The 20,840-nt window shown below is 48.1% G+C and overlaps 1 protein-coding gene across 1 annotated transcript in view; it reads left to right on the top strand.

The window, feature by feature from the left end:
- The window catches only part of LOC121855142 (probable chitinase 10), a 42,653-nt gene extending 24,637 nt beyond the window's left edge, over nt 1-18,016 (top strand). The window contains exons 5-21 of the mRNA XM_042350010.1: nt 3,441-3,642; nt 3,912-3,989; nt 4,497-4,734; nt 8,819-8,998; nt 10,098-10,221; nt 10,512-10,652; nt 10,926-11,094; nt 11,483-11,721; nt 11,826-12,013; nt 13,689-13,924; nt 14,456-14,602; nt 14,743-14,891; nt 15,116-15,263; nt 15,406-15,591; nt 15,744-15,866; nt 16,035-16,239; nt 16,571-18,016. Of these exons, the coding sequence (XP_042205944.1) occupies nt 3,441-3,642; nt 3,912-3,989; nt 4,497-4,734; nt 8,819-8,998; nt 10,098-10,221; nt 10,512-10,652; nt 10,926-11,094; nt 11,483-11,721; nt 11,826-12,013; nt 13,689-13,924; nt 14,456-14,602; nt 14,743-14,891; nt 15,116-15,263; nt 15,406-15,591; nt 15,744-15,866; nt 16,035-16,239; nt 16,571-16,797 (2,980 nt within the window). The 3' untranslated portion in view covers nt 16,798-18,016. The remainder of the gene's footprint in view (nt 1-3,440; nt 3,643-3,911; nt 3,990-4,496; nt 4,735-8,818; nt 8,999-10,097; nt 10,222-10,511; nt 10,653-10,925; nt 11,095-11,482; nt 11,722-11,825; nt 12,014-13,688; nt 13,925-14,455; nt 14,603-14,742; nt 14,892-15,115; nt 15,264-15,405; nt 15,592-15,743; nt 15,867-16,034; nt 16,240-16,570) is intronic.
- The last annotated feature ends 2,824 nt before the right edge of the window (nt 18,017-20,840 follow it).

Below are 20,840 nucleotides of genomic sequence, written 5' to 3'. Positions count from 1 at the left end.
GAGACATGACTGAGTGAGAGACATGACTGAGTGAGAGACATGACTGAGTGAGAGACATGACAGAGAGAGAGACATGAGTGAGAGAGAGACATGACTGAGAGAGAGACATGAGTGAGAGAGAGAGAGACATGACAGTGAGACATGACTGAGTAAGAGACATGACAGTTAGAGACATGACTGAGATAGAGAGAGACATGAGTGTGTGTGGGACGTGAGGGGGAGGGAGTGTGAGGGAAGGAAGGGGGGGTAGAAGAGACATGATGTCATTGTAATTCTACTTAACGACTCCCCACCCTGGCCTCTCACCCACCTCCACCCTCTCTCCCTCCCTCCCTCCTCCTTCCTCTCACCCTCCACCCTCTCACCCCCCTCCTCACACCCCTCACCCCCTCCCTCCCTCACCCCCCTCCCTCTCACCCCCCTCCACCCCTCCCCCCTCACCCCCCCCCTCCCCTCCACCCCCCCCTCTCACCCTCCTCCACCCTCCTCCCCCTCCACCCTCCCTCCACCCCCTCTCACCCCTCTCCACCCCTCTCACCCTCCACCCCTCTCACCCCTCCCTCCCACCCCCCTCTCACCCCTCCACCCTCTCACCCCCTCCACCCCCTCCTCTCACCCCCCTCCACCCCCACACCCCCTCACCCCCCTCCACCCTCTCACCCCCTCCCTCTCCCACCCTCCACCCCTCTCCCACCCTCCACCCTCCTCACACCCTCTCCCTCTCTCCCACCCCCCTCCACCCCTCCCCACCCCCTCCCACCCCCTCCCACCCCCTCCACCCCTCCCCACCCCTCTCCCACCCCCTCCACCCCTCCTCACCCCCCCCCTCCCACCCCCTCCACCCCCTCCCCACCCTCCCCACCCTCTCCCCACCCCCCCCACCCCCCTCCACCCCCCTCCTCCACCCTCCCCCTCCACCCCTCTCACCCCCCCCTCCCCCCTCCCTCACCCCCTCCACCCCCCTCACCCCCCTCTCACCCCTCCACCCCTCCCCCCCTCTCTCTCCCCCCCACCCTCCACTCCCCACCCTCCCCACCCCTCCTCTCCCCACCCCCTCCACCCCTCCCCTCCCCCCCCCCTCTCACCCCTCTCCCACCCTCCTCCCTCTCACCCCCCTCCACCTCCCACTCTCCTCCCTCTCCCTCACCCCTCCACCCTCTCTCCACCCTCTCACTCCCTCTCCACCCCTCTCCCCCCCCTCCCCACCCTCCTCCCACCCCCTCCCCCCCCTCCACCTCACCTCCTCCCTCACCCCCCTCCCCCCTCTCCCCCCCTCTCTCCACCCCTCCTCCCTCACCCCCCTCCACCCCTCTCCCCACCCCTCTCAGCCCTCTCCCCCTCCACCCCCTCTCACCCTCCCCCTCTCCTCCCTCTCCTCCCTCCACCCCTCTCACCCCTCTCCTCCTCCCCCCTCTCACCCCCCTCATCCCCTCCCTCCTGCTGTGTTGTGTTTGTAGCCTCAACAAAACTTCAGTAGACAGATAAGTGAAGATAGAGAGAGAGAGAGAGAGAGAAAGTATATCATTCAGTCATATATGATTACCACACACCTGACCAACCCACACACACAGACAGACACAGATACCTAACCCCCACGTGCACATATACACACATCCATACACACACACACCTGCTATTAATGATATACCCGTGTGTGTGTGTGTGTGTGTGTTTAGACAGTGAATGACAATTATTAACAAGAAGTCTAGATGATGTTCGATACTGTCACTATAGATCATTGACTTCGGCTACAGATTCAACCATCCTAACAGACAAGAGTGTATAAGGGAAGTCGAAGCCAAGACGAAATGATTGAGACAAGTCCATGGAAAGTGAAAGCAAAGCACGACGGCCCAGCCAGTCCACTCAGCCATTACCCACGGTTTCGGACAAGTTTTTCTCACAATATTTCGTCCGTATTAAGAATTTTTAAACCTCAGAGAAAAACTTTGATTGAATAAATAAACCGGGTGATTTTATTTTTACTCTCAGATAGAACTTAATATATGGGTCATAATTACACCTTGAGATGAATGGTGATTGACTGGTGAGTTTTGTTTACCTCACGGGCTGACCAATCACGGGTCATGAACGAACCATTGTGTGTACCGTAACCATTGTTTTCTTGTTCTGGTTCAACCTCACATCTGAACACTGATACGGTGAACTTCTCTTGTTCATTACTGAGCATAATAGTGAATTCTACCTAACTAACTAACTAAGTAAGTAGCGTTAGGTGGTTTAATTTGCTCTCTCTCTCTCTCTCTCGTACGCTAAGCTGTAGTCCAAAATTACAGTAACATACACTAGTGTTGTATTATTTCTATGCTGTATCGTTGGTTGTTTCCTTGTAATGTCTTTCAGTAACGTATTTTACAGGTCCAACACTAGTCAACTGTATTTATGTTATTACTACGTCTGTATGAATGTATTATTATACTGTATGTGTTAATGTATTTCGGTAGTGTTGTATTGATTTATTACTGTTGTATGTGTGTGTGTGTGTGTGTGTGTGTTAGGCTGTATGTTGTGACAGATCAGGTCATGGCAGGAGGAATGACCTCAGTTAACACCAGAGACGGTGGGGGGTGGGGTCAGTGGGAAATAGTGTGGGGGTGGGTGTGGGGTGGTATGGGGGTGGTCAGTGTGGGGGTCAGGGGAGTGTTTGTCTGGGGAGATGGCGACCTTTTCTCAGGCTGAAGTTTATGGTAGGGTGAAATGTCCAACTTGGCAACACTGGTGAAAGGTGGTTTAAGATAGGGGGCCAGAAAGGTGGTCGATTGTGACAGGTGGTGGGCTATGTTTGACAGGTGTGGTGGGCTATGTTTGACAGGTGTGTTGGGCTATAGTTTTGACAGGTGTGGTGGGCTATGTTTGACAGGTGTGGTGGGCTATGTTTGACAGGTGTGGTGAGCTATGTTTGACAGGTGGTGGGCTATGTTTGACAGGTGTGGTGGGCTATGTTTGGATGTGTGTGGGCTATGTTTGGAGTGTGTTGCTATGTTTGACAGGTGTGGTGGGATATGTTTGACAGGTGTGGTGATATGTTTGATTGTGGTACTATGTTCTGACATGTAGTAATGTGGTCTATGTTAGTGACATGTGTGAATATGTTGGCCTGATTATAGGTGTCATATGCTATGCATCATGTGTGATATGCAGGTGTGATTGTTTTGATCATGTGTGATATGCCTGCCCCCAGACACACACCGTCAGGATCCGTACCATAGTGATGCCCTTTGTTAATTTTGGTGTTTTTATTATCGTCTTGGTTATTGTTGTTATTTGTTTTTGTTATTTTTTTGAGAATTATTTTTTCATTGTTATTTTCCATATTATTAGTAGTAGTAATAGTAGGAGTTGATATAAACTGACGCGTTACCTGGAAGAGAGACTGACACACATACAGTACATTAACACCTCTCCTCCTCCTCCTTCACAGAGAGAAGCCTTCGTGGGCGATCTAGATTCCGTTTGGGGCAGCCAGACCAAGGCCAACAGACCGCGGCCTCTGTGCAGACCGAGACCGCTGTGGCCAATACTGTAGGAAGGACGCGACTTCCTGCTGGTGGTAACACTAACGCCGTACGCAGGAGAAGGCCAGCCGCTGCAGGAGCGACTTCTTCAAGAAACAGAGCGAGGGTGAGTGTGTGTGTGTGTGTGTGTGTAGTGTGTGTTATGTGTACTGTATGTGTACGTGTGGTTGTGTGTGTGTGTGTGTGTAGTGTGTGTTATGTGTACTGTATGTATGTACGTGTGGTTGGGTGTTCAGTGTGTGTGTGTGTGTGTGTGTAGTGTGTGTTATGTGTACTGTATGTATGTACGTGTGGTTGAGTGTTCAGTGTGTGTGTGTGTGTGTGTAGATGAGAACCACTTGAACTTTGACCTTGACCTTACCCTCCCTCCCGCAGGTTCGTCCCCGCATCAGACCCGCAGCCGCCACTCGCAGGAATCAGGCGGTCAGTTCCTCCGGTGAACCCGACTATAAGGTAAGAGAGGTCAAGTCAGGTCAATTCTGGATCGAGTTAGGTCAGTTCTCTTTACTACAACCTGTATTTCACTCCACCAGTCAGTCAGTCACTCCCCTACCACCACTAATACCATTTACCACCCACCACCACTACCACAACAACCCCCACCACCACCCCCACCACCACCATCACCCCTCACCACCACCCCCACCACCACCCCTCACCACCACCCCTCACCACCACCCCTCACCACCACACCCCTCACCACCCACCACCCCCCACCACCACCCCCCCCCCCCCCCCCCACCACCCCACCACCCCCCACCACCACCACCCCCACCACCAACTCCCCACCACCCCCACCACCACCACCCCCACCACCACCCCCACCACCACCACACCCCCACCACCACCTCACCACCACCTCCCACCACCACACCTCACCACCACCCCCACCACCACCACCCCTCCCCACCCTCTCACCCCTCCCACCCCTCCCACCCACCTCCCCCTCTTCGTCAACAGGTTGTGTGTTACTACACCAATTGGTCTCAGTATCGCCCCAAGATCGCCAAGTTTCTACCGGAACACATCGACCCCTTCCTCTGCACCCACATCATCTACGCCTTCGGGTGGATGAAGAAGGGGAAGCTCTCGTCGTTCGAAGCCAATGATGAATCCAAAGACGGCAAGACAGGATTCTATGAGCAGATAAATGGTCTCAAGGCTCAGAATCCTAAGCTGAAAGTTCTGTTGGCACTGGGTGAGTGTGTTAAGGGTGGTACTGTACTGTAACTACTACTACTACTACCACCACCATCACGCTACCATGCACCACCAACACCACCACTATAAACCATCACCACCACTATACACCATCACCACCACTATACACCATCACCACCACTATACACCATCACCACCACTATACACCATCACCACCACTATAAACCATCACCACCACTATAAACCATCACCACCACTATAAACCATCACCACCACTATAAACCATCACCACCACTATATACCATCACCACCACTATAAACCATCACCACCACTATAAACCATCACCACCACTATAAACCATCACCACCACTATATACCATCACCACCACTATAAACCATCACCACCACTAAACCATCACCACCACTATAAACCATCACCACCACTATAAACCATCACCACCACTATAAACCATCACCACCACTATAAACCATCACCACCACTATAAACCATCACCACCACTATAAACCAATACCACCACTATAAACCATCACCACCCACTATAAACCATCACCACCACTATAAACCATCACCACCACTATAAACCATCACCACCACTATATACCATCACCACCACTATATACCATCACCACCACTACATCCCACCACTTAACCAACCACCACTATAAACCATCACCACCACTATAAACCATCACCACCACTATAAACCATCACCACCACTATATATACCATCACCACCACTATATACCATCACCACCACTATAAACCATCACCACCACTATAACACCATCACCACCACTATAAACCATCACCACCACTATAAACCATCACCACCACTATAAACCATCACCACCACTATAAACCATCACCACCACTATATACCATCACCACCACTATACCATCACCACCACTATAAACCATCACCACCACTATAACCATCACCACCACTATAAACCATCACCACTATATACCATCACCACCACTATATACCATCACCACCACTATAACCCAACATCACCACTATAAACCATCACCACCACTATATACCATCACCACCACTATAAACCATCACCACCACTATATACCATCACCACCACTATACACCATCACCACCACTATAAACCATCACCACCACTATAAACCATCACCACCACTATAAACCATCACCACCACTATAATACCATCACCACCACTATATACCATCACCACCACTATAAACCATCACCACCACTATAAACCATCACCACCACTATAAACCATCACCACCACTATAAACCATCACCACCACTATATACCATCACCACCACTATAAACCATCACCACCACTATAAACCATCACCACCACTATCCATCACCACCACTATAAACCATCAACCACTATAAACCACACCACTATAACCATCACCACCACTATACCATCACCAACTATAAACCATCACCAATATATACCATCACCACCACTATAAACCATCACACCACTATAAACCATCCACCACTATAACCATCACCACCACTATATCCATCACCACCACTATAAACCATCACCACCACTATATACCATCACCACCACTATAAACCATCACCACCACTATAAACCATCACCACCACTATAAACCATCACCACCACTATATACCATCACCACCACTATAAACCATCACCACCACTATAAACCATCACCACCACTATAAACCATCACCACCACTATACACCATCACCAAATATAACCACACCACCACTATATACCATCACCACCACTATATACCATCACCACCACTATAAACCATCACCACCACTATACCATCACCACCACTATAAACCATCACCACCACTATATACCATCACCACCACTATAAACCATCACCACCACTATATACCATCACCACCATTATATACCATCACCACCACTATATACCATCACCACCACTATAAACCATCACCACCACTATAAACCATCACCACCACTATAACCATCACCACCACTATAAACCATCACCACCACTATATACCATCACCACCACTATATACCATCACCACCACTATATAACCATCACCACCACTATAAACCATCACCACCACTATATACCATCACCACCACTATAAACCATCACCACCACTATAAACCATCACCACCACTATAAACCATCACCACCACTATAAACCATCACCACCACTATAAACCATCACCACCACTATAAACCATCACCACCACTATAAACCATCACCACCATTATAAACCATCACCACCACTATAAACCATCACCACCACTATATACCATCACCACCACTATAAACCATCACCACCACTATATACCATCACCACCACTATATACCATCACCACCACTATAAACCATCACCACCACTATAAACCATCACCACCACTATATACCATCACCAACTATAAACCATCACCACCACTATAAACCATCACCACCACTATAAACCATCACCACCACTATATACCATCACCACCACTATAAACCATCACCACCACTATAAACCATCACCACCACTATATAACCATCACCACCACTATAAACCATCACCACCACTATAAACCATCACCACCACTATATACCATCACCACCACTATATACCATCACCACCACTATAAACCATCACCACCACTATAAACCATCACCACCACTATAAACCATCACCACCACTATACACCATCACCACCACTATAAACCATCACCACCACTATAAACCATCACCACCACTATAAACCATCACCACCATATATACCATCACCATATAAACCATCATCACCACCTATAAACCATCACCACCACTATAAACCATCACCACCACTATAAACCATCACCACCACTATAAACCATCACCACCACTATAAACCATCACCACCACTATAAACCATCACCACCACTATATACCATCACCACCACTATAAACCATCACCACCACTATATACCATCACCACCACTATAAACCATCACCACCACTATAAACCATCACCACCACTATAAACCATCACCACCACTATAAACCATCACCACCACTATAAACCATCACCACCACTATAAACCATCACCACCACTATATACCATCACCACCACTATAAACCATCACCACCACTATAAACCATCACCACCACTATAAACCATCACCACCACTATAAACCATCACCACCACTATATACCATCACCACCACTATAAACCATCACCACCACTATATACCATCACCACCACTATAAACCATCACCACCACTATAAACCATCACCACCACTATAAACCATCACCACCACTATAAACCATCACCACCACTATAAACCATCACCACCACTATACACCATCACCACCACTATATACCATCACCACCACTATACACCATCACCACCACTATATACCATCACCACCACTATACACCATCACCACCACTATACACCATCACCACCACCACATTTCCACCCAAGATTAAGCACACAATTTACCCTCAGGTGCTGGATAAGTTCTTGTTTTTTTTCCTTTAGTTTCCAGATTGATAACACACACACACACACACACACACACACACACACACACACACACACACACACACTAACATACATACTGTACACCATACACACTCACACACAAAACACGCACACTAACATACATACTGTACACCATACACACTCTCTCACACACACACACACACACACGCACTCTAACAACAGCACACAGGTAAACAGAAGGTGTGTTAAAGAAACTCAGGGTAAATGGAGAGTTTGTTATGTGGCACAGAATATTGCCCTAAGTCTTACCACTGACCTTGTTGAGGCTGTGGCTCTCTCTCTCTATCTCTCTCGTTTCTCTTTCTCTGTTCTCAAGTATTACCATTGACCTTGTTGAGGCTGTCGCTCTCTCTCTCTCTCTCTCTCTCTCTCTCCAGATCACCATCATGATTTAATTAATGTACGACCCTCCTCATCCCACTACGACCCCTCCTGACCCCTCCAAAACCTTCCTCCCCTACGACCTTCCTCACCCTCCTCCCTACAACACTCCTGACCCCTCCCCCCCTCTCCCTCCTCCTCCCTACAACCTTCCTTCCTCATCTCACCCTCCTGACGATGTTCACTCCTCCTCCTTCTACAGGTGGGTGGTCCTTCGGTACCAAGAAGTTCAAGGACATGTCGGCCAATCGCTACACCCGCCAGACGTTCATCTACAGCGCCATCGCCTTCTTGAGACAACACGATTTCGATGGTCTCGACCTCGACTGGGAATACCCCAAGGGAAATGACGACAAGGCCAACTTCGTCCATCTCCTCAAGGGTGAGTATTAAAGGGTAGTTTGATCTCAAGGGGGAGTTTTATGGGGTAGTTTGATCTCAAGGGGGAGTTTTCTTAAGGTAGCTGACCTCAAGGGGTAGTTTTAAGGGGTAGTTTGATCTCAAGGGGGAGTTTTAAGGGGTAGTTTGATCTCAAGAGTTCTAAGGACTAGTTTGGCCTTAAGGGTGACAGATATTGGATTTAGCAGGTGTGGACTTGAACAGGTGTGGAGGTGGTGGGTGGGTAGACACAGCTGGGAAGGTCTAGTGTGTGAGGGAGGAACAGAACTGCTTCACCTATATGAGCTGGTGACTCCTAACAAGAGAGAGAGAGAGAGAGAGGGGAAGGGGAAGGATGGAGAGAGAGAGAGAGAGATGAGGGGAGGGGGAGAAAGAAAAACAGAGAGAAAGAAGGGAGGTGGGGGAGAAGGAAGAGAGAGAGAGAGATTTAAACCCCAACAAAATTACTTTGAAATAAATAAACGTCTGTGTCTCTCTCTGTACCTTATAACGGCACCACAAGGTCATTCTCGGCAGCAACAACAAGTTAGGTATTCAGGAGATGTGCTGCCTTACAAAGATGAAGGCTGGTAACGCATCATAAACCGCTAAGCTCATTGGTTACAACTCAGTGACGTCATTATTTTTATAGGGAGGTCATTGGTTGGTCATTGATTGTCTGGGTGACATCATTATTTTTATAGGAAGGTTATTGGTTACTTCTGGGTGATGTTGCCATCTTTACAGGAAGTACATTGGTTGTCTCTGTGTGATGTCATCATTGCGTCATGACCTTGGGAGGATGGTGTTTGTCAGGAGTTACAGAACATCACAATTTGTTTGTTTGTTTGTAGACTAACACATCCTCAGTAGTGGTTAACGTAGAGTCTCAATGTAACTCTGGTCCTCCTACTGAAGCTCAGATGTAAACACTACCAGCTGATACATGTAAACAATACCACGTGGTCCTCCTACTGAAGCTCAGATGTAAACACTACCAGCTGATACATGTAAACAATACCACGTGGTCCTCCTACACAAGCTCAGATGTAAACACTATCAACTGATGCATGTAAACACAAGCACGTGGTCCTCCCCAACAGAGCTCTTGGAGGCGTTTGTGGCGGAGGCGAAGGAGACGGCACAGCCTCGTCTGCTACTGACGGCGGCAGTACCTGTAGGCCCTGACAACATCCGTGGAGGTTACGACGTTCCTACTGTCTGCACGTGAGTACTGTCGTTTAGGAGGTCATCTTATGGGGTCAAAGGTTATTTAGTATAAGATCTTCCGGGAAGGTTGTTGGAAGATGATCATATACCATCGTCATTATACTGTAATCATCATCATCATACTGCCACTATCATCGTCATCATCATCATCTTGTAATATATTAAGGTACCAGATTTAGTATTATTCATGTACCATCTAAAACCTGACCAACTACACCACCTACACCTAAATCACCCCAAACCAAGCACCTACCTTCACCTATTACAACCTATACATTCACCTACAGGTACTTGGACTTTATCAACGTAATGGCGTACGATTTCCATGGCAAGTGGGAGAAAACCGTAGGTCATAATGCTCCTCTTTTCGCACCCTCTGATGACTCCGAGTGGCGCAAACAGCTCTCAGTTGACCACGCCTCTAACTTGTGAGTATTGTGCTCTCTCTCTCTCTCTCTCTCTCTCTCTCTCATGTTGAACTTAAGTCTTTGTGTTTATCTTACCCTTCCCCCCCCTCCCTTCCTCCTGCCGTCTCTCTCTCTCTCTTTCTCACCCCCTACTCTCCATCCCTCCCTTTGTACCTCCCTCCCTCCCTTTGTACCTCCATCCCTCCCTTTGTACCTCCCTCCTTCCCTTTGTACCTCATATATAACTACGTCCCTCTCTCCGCCACACACACTCATATATAACTACGTCTCCAGGTGGGTCAAGTTAGGAGCGCCCAAGGAGAAGCTGATCATCGGTATGCCCACCTACGGCAGGAGCTTCACGCTGTCCAACCCCGCCAGGAACGCCGTTAACTCTCCTGCTAGTGCTGGTGGTGAGGCGGGCAAGTACACGAGTGAGGAAGGCTTCATGTCTTACTACGAGGTGGGTGGTGTGTGGTGAGGTGTGTGGGGAGTGTGGGGGTGTGTGGGTAGTGGGTGGTGAGGAGGGTGGGTAGTGGGTGGTGAGGTGTGGGGTTGGTGGTGTGTGGGTAGTGAGTGGTGAGGTGTGGGTAGTGAGGGGTGATGAGGAGTGTGGGTAATGAGGGGTTATGAGGTGTGTGGGTAATGGATGGGTGATTTGTTGGCAGTATATAATAACATTTGAGAAGTGTGTGAGGGGTGTCGTGGGGGTGTCGTGGGGAAAGGCTATAAGAACAAGAACGACATAAATACCATTAGAGATGGTCAAACAAACCTCTCCCCCCAAAAAACACACATGCTAAAAAAAAACCAACACCTGAGTTGACATCTGTTATCTTAACCTACAACAGGTGTGTGAACAACTACAAACTGGCGGGGAGTACGTTTGGCATGAGGAGATGCAGGTGCCGTACATGGTCAAAGACAAGTTATGGGTTGGCTTCGACGACGAGAGAGCCATAAGGAATAAGATGCAATGGCTGAAGAAGGGTGGGTTTGGAGGAGCCATGGTGTGGACGATTGATATGGACGACTTCACCGGGACCGTGTGTGGTGGTGGTGTCAAATACCCGCTAATGAGCATCATGAGGTTGGTATTGTACTGTTTATCTAACTCCTGTTCCCTCTACAGACAGTCTACCTAACTCCACTTCCCCCTACGAACACGCCATCTAACTCTACTTCCCCCTACAGAGAGGAGTTAATGGGTATCCCACGAGGAGGTAAGGACGTGGACTGGTCATCAATAACCAAGACGTCAATTGCCACACCCACCACTCTACCACCGCCCATAGCCATCGACCCTATGGCACTCAAGGACCAACAGAATAACATAGCCAAGCAAGCCTCCGCCAGGATTGATCTCTCACCGTCCTCCCCGAGTAAGTAAAGAGACCTGAAGAAAGAATTGAACGAAGGGTGAAGGAAAGTGTGTGTGTGTGTGTGTGTGTGTGTGTGTGTGTACACACACACACACAATTAACGGTTTATTGAAAGTTCTGCAGCCCGAAGGCTGAAAATACATTGGACATAAATGACTTATTACATACATTGGTGGTTTAACAAAAGCCTTCATTAGAGAAAGGTAAAGGAACATACAGTGAACATATAGATTATTGTAGGTGTTGAACAGCAAAAATATAGTGTAGTAACTCCCTCCCAGATGGTGTTAGGAGGGACCTCACGTGGTGTAGTAGTTCCCTCACAGATGGTGTTATGAGGGGCCTCACGTGGTGTAGTAATTCCTTCACAGATGGTGTTATGAGGGTCCTCACGTGGTGTAGTAATTCCCTCACAGATGGTGTTATGAGGGGCCTCACGTGGTGTAGTAATTCCCTCACCGATGGTGTTATGAGGGGCCTCACGTGGTGTAGTAATTCCCTCACAGATGGTGTTATGAGAGGCCTCACGTGGTGTAGTAATTCCCTCACAGATGGTGTTATGCGGGGCCTCACGTGGTGTAGTAATTCCCTCACAGATGGTGTTATGAGGGGCCTCACGTGGTGTAGTAATTCCCTCACAGATGGTAAGTGAGGGGCCTCACGTGGTAGTAATTCCCTCACAGATGGTGTTATGCGGGGCCTCACGTGGTGTAGTAATTCCCTCACAGATGGTGTTATGCGGGGCCTCACGTGGTGTAGTAATTCCCTCACAGATGGTGTTATGAGGGACCTGACGTGGTGTAGTAATTCCCTCACAGGTAGTGTTATGAGGGGCCTCACGTGGTGTAGTAACTCCTTCACATATGGTGTTATGAGGGACCTGACGTTGTGTAGTAATTCCCTCACAGATGGTGTTATGAGGGACCTGACGTGGTGTAGTAATTCCCTCACAGATGGTGTTATGAGGGGCCTCACGTGGTGTAGTAATTCCTTCACAGATGGTGTTATGCGGGGCCTCACGTGGTGTAGTAATTCCCTCACAGACGGTGTTATATGAGTGAGGTGTGGTCCCAGGCCTTCCTATCGTAGACGGATTAACACATCGCTGGTTGTTGGGTAACTGTGTGAAGGTTAACTTGGGTGCGACTGTTACTGTTGAGTTGTTCTCACTGACTTGAGCACTGTTCACCACTGTTCACCTCTGTTTAACACTGGTTCCATTCCTTTCCTAAATGAAATAGTAACTTCTGGCGTGAACTTGTTGATATTCCGGTGGGGAGGAAGGGTTCAGGGGAGGGAGTTGGTTTGGGCCAACTTAACAGTTGACCTGGCTGCTCCGAGAGGAGCGCCAGGTACGTCTTGACCCTTCGGTGGTCAAGGATGTAGTGTGTGTGTGTGTGTGTGTGTGTGTGTGTGTGTGTGTGTGTGTGTTGTGTGTTGTGTGTTGTTAAGTGTTCCCATCTGTTGTAGGTGTTTAATAAATCTTTACTGTGTTGCTTTTGTTGTCCCCGTTACACTACCCTCCATCACTACCCCCACCCTTCTTCCCTCCTCTCCCTTTACATCCCCTCCTCTCCCTTTACATCCCCTCCCCTCCCTTCACACACACACTCCTTTCCCCTACCTCACCTCCACATACCCCCCAATCACTCACCTCACCCCCTCATCCACACAGGAGACGCCCCCAAAGTACTATGTTACTTCACCTCCTGGGCAGTCAAGAGACCAGGTGCAGGAAGATTCGAAGCGGAGAACATTGATCCCTTCCTCTGTACCCACGTCATCTACGCCTTCGCCGGCATGGAGGACTATCGCCTGGCGCCCGGAGACCTTTCAGACACTGGCGACGGGTTTAAGGAGGGCACCTACACCCGTCTGATGAAACTGAAGGAGAAGAACCCCAAGCTGAAGGTGTGTGTGGATTTGTTGGGTCTCTTTACGTGGTTGAAGTTCCCTCGGCTTGTGTAATTAGTCGAGAAGTGTCCCAAATAGTAGAGAAGTGTCCCAAATAGTAGAGAAGTGTCCCAAATAGTAGAGAAGTGTCCCAAATAGTAGAGAAGTGTCCCAAATAGTAGAGAAGTGTCCCAAATAGTAGATAAGTATCCCAAATAGTAGAGAAGTGTCCCAAATAGTCGAGAAGTGTCCCAAATAGTAGAGAAGTGTCCCAAATAGTAGAGAAGTGTCCCAAATAGTAGAGAAGTGTCCCAAATAGTCGAGAAGTGTCCCAAATAGTAGAGAAGTGTCCCAAATAGTAGATAAGTGTCTCAAATAGCAGATAGGTCTCCCCAAAATACCTGTAATTACTACATTTGTCCTCTAAAACACCTGTAATTTCCACATGTGTCCCCAAAACACCTGTAATTACCACGTGTCCCCTAAAACACCTGTAATTCCCACATAAGTCCTCAAAACCACCTGAACTCCTCATTTTGTCCCCCCTAGGTAATGTTGGCTCTTGGTGGCTGGGCATTTGGGTCCAAGCCTTTCCGGGACCTGGTGTCAAATCAATTCCGGATGAACGGATTTGTTTACAACGCCTTGGAATTCCTTCGTCTCCATGAGTTTGACGGCCTGGATATTGATTGGGAGGTGAGTAAGGTGTTGCGCTCTTACTCTTACTGTTATGTTTATTTTATTATTATTAGTCTATTAATCTTACTTAAACCTTCAAAGATTCAGACAAGAGTAACCACGACATAACTATCTTGACTGTACCTTTTATCTTACAGTACCCACGAGGGCCAGACGACAAGGCCAACTACGTCAACTTTCTGAAAGAACTACGGATGGCGTTTGAAGGGGAAGCTAAATCAACAGGACACGGACGTCTGCTGCTGTCTGCTGCCGTACCTGCGTCCTTCGAAGCCCTGGCTGCTGGGTATGGTGTCTGCTGTTTGTAGTGAGAGAGAGAGAGAGAGAGAGAGAGAGAGAGAGAGAGAGAGAGAGAGAGAGAGAGAGAGAGAGAGAGAGAGAGAGATAAATATAAATATGTGTGATAGAATTAGAGACAGACAGACTAACACACAGAATAAAATAAAATAAAAATATATAAAAATTAAGAACAATAAACCCCTAAAATATTAACACATTTCACCCCAACAGATACGACGTACCTGAGGTCAGTAAATACCTGGACTTCATTAACATTATGTCCTATGATTTCCATGGTCTGTGGGAGAACCAAGTGGGCCATAACTCACCTCTACTGCCGCTTGAATCTTCCTCGTCCTACCAGAAGAAACTCACTGTTGTAAGTCGATTTTTTCCTTTGTTTTGTCATGTTTCTTTGACGGGAAATTTTGTTATGTTGGTTTGATTTTGAGGGTGTGTGTGTGGGGGGGGACTCTTATAGGACCCTACCACCAAGTCCTCACCTATCCTTACTCCTGCAGGACTACAGCGTGAGGGAGTGGAAGAAGCAGGGAGCACCAGGCCAGAAGATCATGGTAGGAATGCCCACCTATGGTCGTTCCTTCTCCCTCCTTGACTCAAACAAGTTCGACATTGGGGCAGAGGTCACTGGGGGAGGTCTTGAATCCCGCTACACCCAGGAGGCCGGCTTTATGGCCTATTACGAGGTCAGAGGTCAATTATTACTTGTTTAGTATTCTCATTGGTCCAGATTATCAGTGACCACTTAAATAAATGATAAAGGTTTTTGATATAATAGGTATGTACTAATTAGCAGGTGTGTAAGTTACCTATAGGGCTAATTAATCATTTTCGGCAGGTGTGTGAGTTCTTGTTTGAGGACAACACTACACTGGTCTGGGACAACGAGCAACAAGTACCCTTTGCCTACCGTGGGAATCAGTGGCTTGGATTTGATGATGAAAGGTCTCTTGCTGTTAAGGTTAGTATCTCTCTCTCTCTCTCTCTCTCTCTCTCTCTCTCTCTTGTACCTATTTATCTTTCTGTTAGGCGTTTATCTCTCACACACTCTTTCTCACACACTCTTTCTCACTCACTCTCTCTCTCTCTCTCTCTCCTTTAATTAATACTCTACTTTTTGTTTTCTCAGACTGACTGGCTCAAGGCAGAAGGACTGGGAGGAGTTATGGTATGGAGTGTTGACATGGATGACTTCAGGGGTAACTGCGGCACGGGCAAATACCCACTCCTTAATACCCTCACCACGGGTCTCTCAAACTACACCGTGGAACTCACTTATGAAGGACCCTATGAGAATACTGGCACTCTAGATGGTACCAGTGCCAAGAAAGATCGTAAGTATAAAGTTGTTGTTTCTGTGTAAAGTAACTTGGTTAGTAACTGTCTGTGTAAAGTACTTTGGTTAGTAACTGTCTGTGTAAAGTACTTTGGTTAGTAACTGTCTGTGTAAAGTACTTTGGTTAGTAACTGTCTGTGTAAAGTACTTTGGTTAGTAACTGTCTGTGTAAAGTACCTTGATCAGTGCCAGTGCCTAGTATAAGACAGTGTTCAACTACTTTCCTTCCTTCACCACCTCCTTCTCCTTCACCCTACCATCCTCTTTCCATTCCTTCTCCACCTCCTGTCTCTCCTTCCCTCACCTTACTCTCTCCCTCTCCATTACAGCAACAGTGGTCGTGTGTGATGAGGCAGACGGGCACATTAGCTACCACGAAGATAAATTAGACTGTACTCGTTATTACATGTGTGAGGGCGAGAGGAAACATCATATGCCCTGCCCAGTGAACCTCGTCTTTAACCACGCCCAGAATGTTTGTGACTGGCCAGAGAGCGTACCAGGTTGTGAGACGGCTATTACAGATGCTGCCGCCGCCGCTGCCGCCGGTCGCTAAACGCCGCTAAGCTATCCCTTAAATCGTACAGTGAAAAACCTCCATATAACGGATTTTCATATGTATGTAGTTCGTTAGTTTGGAGGGTTTTTTTTTTACATCTAACGGATTCTCGGTATAGCAAACTTTCCTCTCCATATAATCCGTTTAATAGACTTTTCACTGTATATATATAAAAAAAAATGAAAAAAAAAAATAGGACATTGTATTTGTGTCCCCTCCCCCTCCCTCCCCCCTCCTGTGTTTGTGTTGAGGAGTCGAGGTGAGGGAAAGAGGAGAGGGAAGAGGGTTCAGGTACAATAGAAGGTAGACCTGCCACCATTACACCACTCGTGCAGGAACCTATTAACTTTATTTTATGGATTCTTTGAAAAGGTTTATATAACTAGTTGGTCCAATTAATATAAAACAGATATTAAAATAAACCTATAAAAATTGTGTTTAATGTGCGTCTATTTTATGTGGAGGCAACACTCACATAAACATACACACAAACATTAGTACATATATAACTAAATCCCTAAACAAATCTATTCTTGAACATTTCCAACAAGAAAATATATATATTTTTTATCAATTATTCATTAGACGTCAAGAGATAATACCATTGTGATTAAAAGTATTACCGAGTTGTGTTTCATGTTGTTGCTGTGGTGATCAACGTTCTCGAAGCTCCAGTAATATTGTTAATGGCGCCTCGAGCAAGGGATCATTATTATTTATTAAAGATTGAGTGTCTTAAGGGATTGTACTTACAGCAAATACCAAATGGACTTTTCAAAACACGGAAATATATATATCTATATATATGTTTTATATATTGGATTAAGTTGAAATATTGAAGATGGTAAAGCTATTTCTCTGCTTTGCTAAAGACTTTGTGTGTATATTTTTCCCGATTCTTCCTTGGCATTCACAACTTTTTTCTCTTTTTTAGAATCTTTACGCTATAATATACGTCTCTCACCGCTGTTAGTACGTCACTGTACTAGAGTTTTTACCCACACAATGAAGAGAGGAAAGATTAGATACAGATTATTTAATTCAGTAAAAAAAAAATCAGAAAAATATGGTTGCAATATTCCATTATCAGGCTCGAGTGATTATCCACGATGCTGCAAAAAACATGACTGTTATCTGTTCTTGCCTCACAGTAAACTTTTATAATATGTGACAATGTTTAGTGATACTGTGAAATAAATGTACATATGGTTTCTAATGAGAGTTTTAATAATTGTTCCTTTATTATAGAAATTATACATATTCTTTTAAGGTGGTGGTGGGGAGTGACGGCCATTTGTTGACATCTGTTGCCGGACGCAGTCGAGTGGCTTTTTCATCAACACATCTTTCTAATTAGACTAAGCCATTTTAGAACAAGTAAGATTTAAAATATCTGTATGTAGAGGTAGACTTGATACAGTTTGTGTGATGTAGTATTTGTGTAGAACGCAGATGAAATATAAACAGAAAAGACGCTTGTTTAACGTCATATCTCCGAGAATTTAAATGCCATGCCATGCCAGGCACCGAGGCGCCCTCAGGGCCCTCTCAGGGTCTGCGGTGCCCCCAGGGGACCTGTCAGGGGCGCTGGATCCACCAGGGGCGCTCTTAGGGACAAAGGCAATCCGAGGGGTTTTCTCAGGGAAGGCGGCGTTCTCAGGGGCTCCTCCAGAAACAGCCGAGTTTCCATGGACCTCTCAGGGACGGCAACGCTCCTAGGGACCCTCACAGACACGGCGGCGCCCCCATGGGCCCTGCTAGGGAAGCTGGCGATCCGAGGGCCCCTCACAGGGACATCGGTGATCCCAGGTGTTTTTCCAGGGACGGGGGCGCCTCCAGGTACGTTCCTAGGGACCGTGGTGCTCCCAGAGACCCTCCCAGAGGCTCTGCCAGCGGCGTGGCGCCTTCAGGGGCCCTTCCAGAGGCGGTGGCTCCCCCCAGGCCTCTTTATGGGGCGCCACTGCTCCCAGGGACCCTGCCAAGGCCTGTGGCTCACAATAGGTCCTCCTAGGGGAGGCGGCGCCCCAAAACAATGGATAGTGGTGTCGTATATATTGCATTCTTCCAGTAATCTCTTACTTAACTGTGATTGGTGGAATAAGAGGTAACGTCATCAAATTACAGCCAATAGGAAAACAGAGCAATCAATTAGCACAACACCCTAACTTATGTTTTGCTGTTGGATATTTACTCTCCGTTTTATACTTCAGGTTGCGATAATACTGAAATTGCAATGGGCGGTGTATTTATTTTACGTCAAAAGTCATTCTCCCAGAATTTAAATAGTGAAACGAAAATAAATATCCAACAGCAAAGCATAAGTTGGGGTGTTGTGCTGACTGGTTGATCTGTTCTCCTATTGGCTGTAATTTGATGACGTCACCTCTTATTCCACCAATCACAGTTAAGTAAGGGATTACTGGATGAATGCAAAATGTACGACAAAACTATGAAGTTTTGGGGCGATGCCGCATGTGGAAGGGCCCCTGGGGGCGCCTTCGCCCCTGGCAGAGACCCTGCCGCCCCTGGAAAGGCACCCACTGCCAGTAGCAGGGCCCATAGCAGCGCCGCCGACCCTAGGAGGGCCCACAGGGGCGCTGCAGCCCCTGGCAGGGTAATTGTGGGCAGTGGTGCCCTAAAGAGGTACCCTGGGCTAGACACCACCTCTGAAGGGCCCCTGAAGGTGCCACCGCTGTGATACAGCCCCTGGGGACGTCTCCGTCCCTGGGAACACCCCTGAAGGCGCTTTCGTCCCTGTAAGCGACCCTGGGTTCGACGTTATCCCTATGAGGGTCACTTGCCCATGCCAGGCACGGAGGCGCCCCCAAGACCCTCTCTGGGTCGGCGGTGCCCCCAGGGGACCTGTCAGGGGCGCTGGATCCACCAGGAGCGCTCTTAGGGACAGCGGCAATCCTAGCGGCTTTCTCAGGGATGACGGCGTTCTTAGGGGCTCCTCCAGGAACAGCCGAGTTTCCATGGGCCCCTTAGGGACAGCAACGCTCCGAGGGACCCTCACAGACACGGTGGCGCCCCCATGGGCCCTGCTAGGGGCGCTGGTGACCCGAGGGGCCCTCAGGGACAGCAGTGACCCCAGGAATTTTCCAGGGACGGGGGTGCTTCCGGGTACGTTCCTAGGGACCGTGGTGCTTCCAGAACACCCCCCCCCCCCCAGGGCGTCTTCAGGGGCCCTTCCAGAGGCGGTGGCTCCCCCCAGGCCTCTTTATGGTTCGCCACTGCTCCCAGGGACCCTGTCAAGGCCTGTGGCTCACTAAAGGTCCTCCTAGGGGAGGCGGCGCCCCAAAACAATGGATAGTGGTGTCGTACATATTGCATTCTTCCAGTAATCTCTTACTTAACTGTGATTGGTGGAATAAGAGATAACGTCATCAAATTACAGCCAATAGGAAAACAGAGCAATCAATTAGCACAACACCCCAACTTATGTTTTGCTGTTGGATATTTACTCTCCGTTTTATACTTCAGGTTGCGATAATACTGAAAATGCGATGGTTCGTGTATTTATTTAACGTCAAAAGTCATTCTCCCAGAATTTAAATAGTGAAACGAGAGTAAATATCCAACAGCAAAGCATAAGTTGGGGTGTTGTGCTGACTGGTTGATCTGTTCTCCTATTGGCTGTAATTTGATGACGTCACCTCTTATTCCACCAATCACAGTTACGTAAGGGATTACTGGATGAATGCAAAATGTACGACAAAACTATGAAGTTTTGGGGCGATGCCGCATGTGGAAGGGCCCCTGGGGGCGCCTTCACCCCTGGCAGAGACCCTGCCGCCCCTGGAAAGGCACCCACTGCCAGTAGCAGGGCCCATAGCAGCGCCGCCGACCCTAGGAGGGCCCATAGGGGCGCCGCAGCCCCTGGCAGGGTAATTGTGGGCAGTGGCGCCGCAAAGAGGTACCCCGGGCTAGACACCATCTCTGAAGGGCCCCTGAAGGTTCCACCGCTGTGGTAGAGCCACTGGGGACGTCGCCGTCCCTGCGAACACCCCTGAAGGCGCTTTCGTCCCTGTAAGTGACCC

This window comes from Homarus americanus, unplaced genomic scaffold, assembly GCF_018991925.1.
Source record: "Homarus americanus isolate GMGI-L3 unplaced genomic scaffold, GMGI_Hamer_2.0 scaffold57563, whole genome shotgun sequence".
Taxonomy (NCBI): Eukaryota; Metazoa; Arthropoda; class Malacostraca; order Decapoda; family Nephropidae; genus Homarus; species Homarus americanus.
Note: the sequence above shows the minus strand (reverse complement) of the source record. Positions and strands in the feature narration are given on the sequence as shown.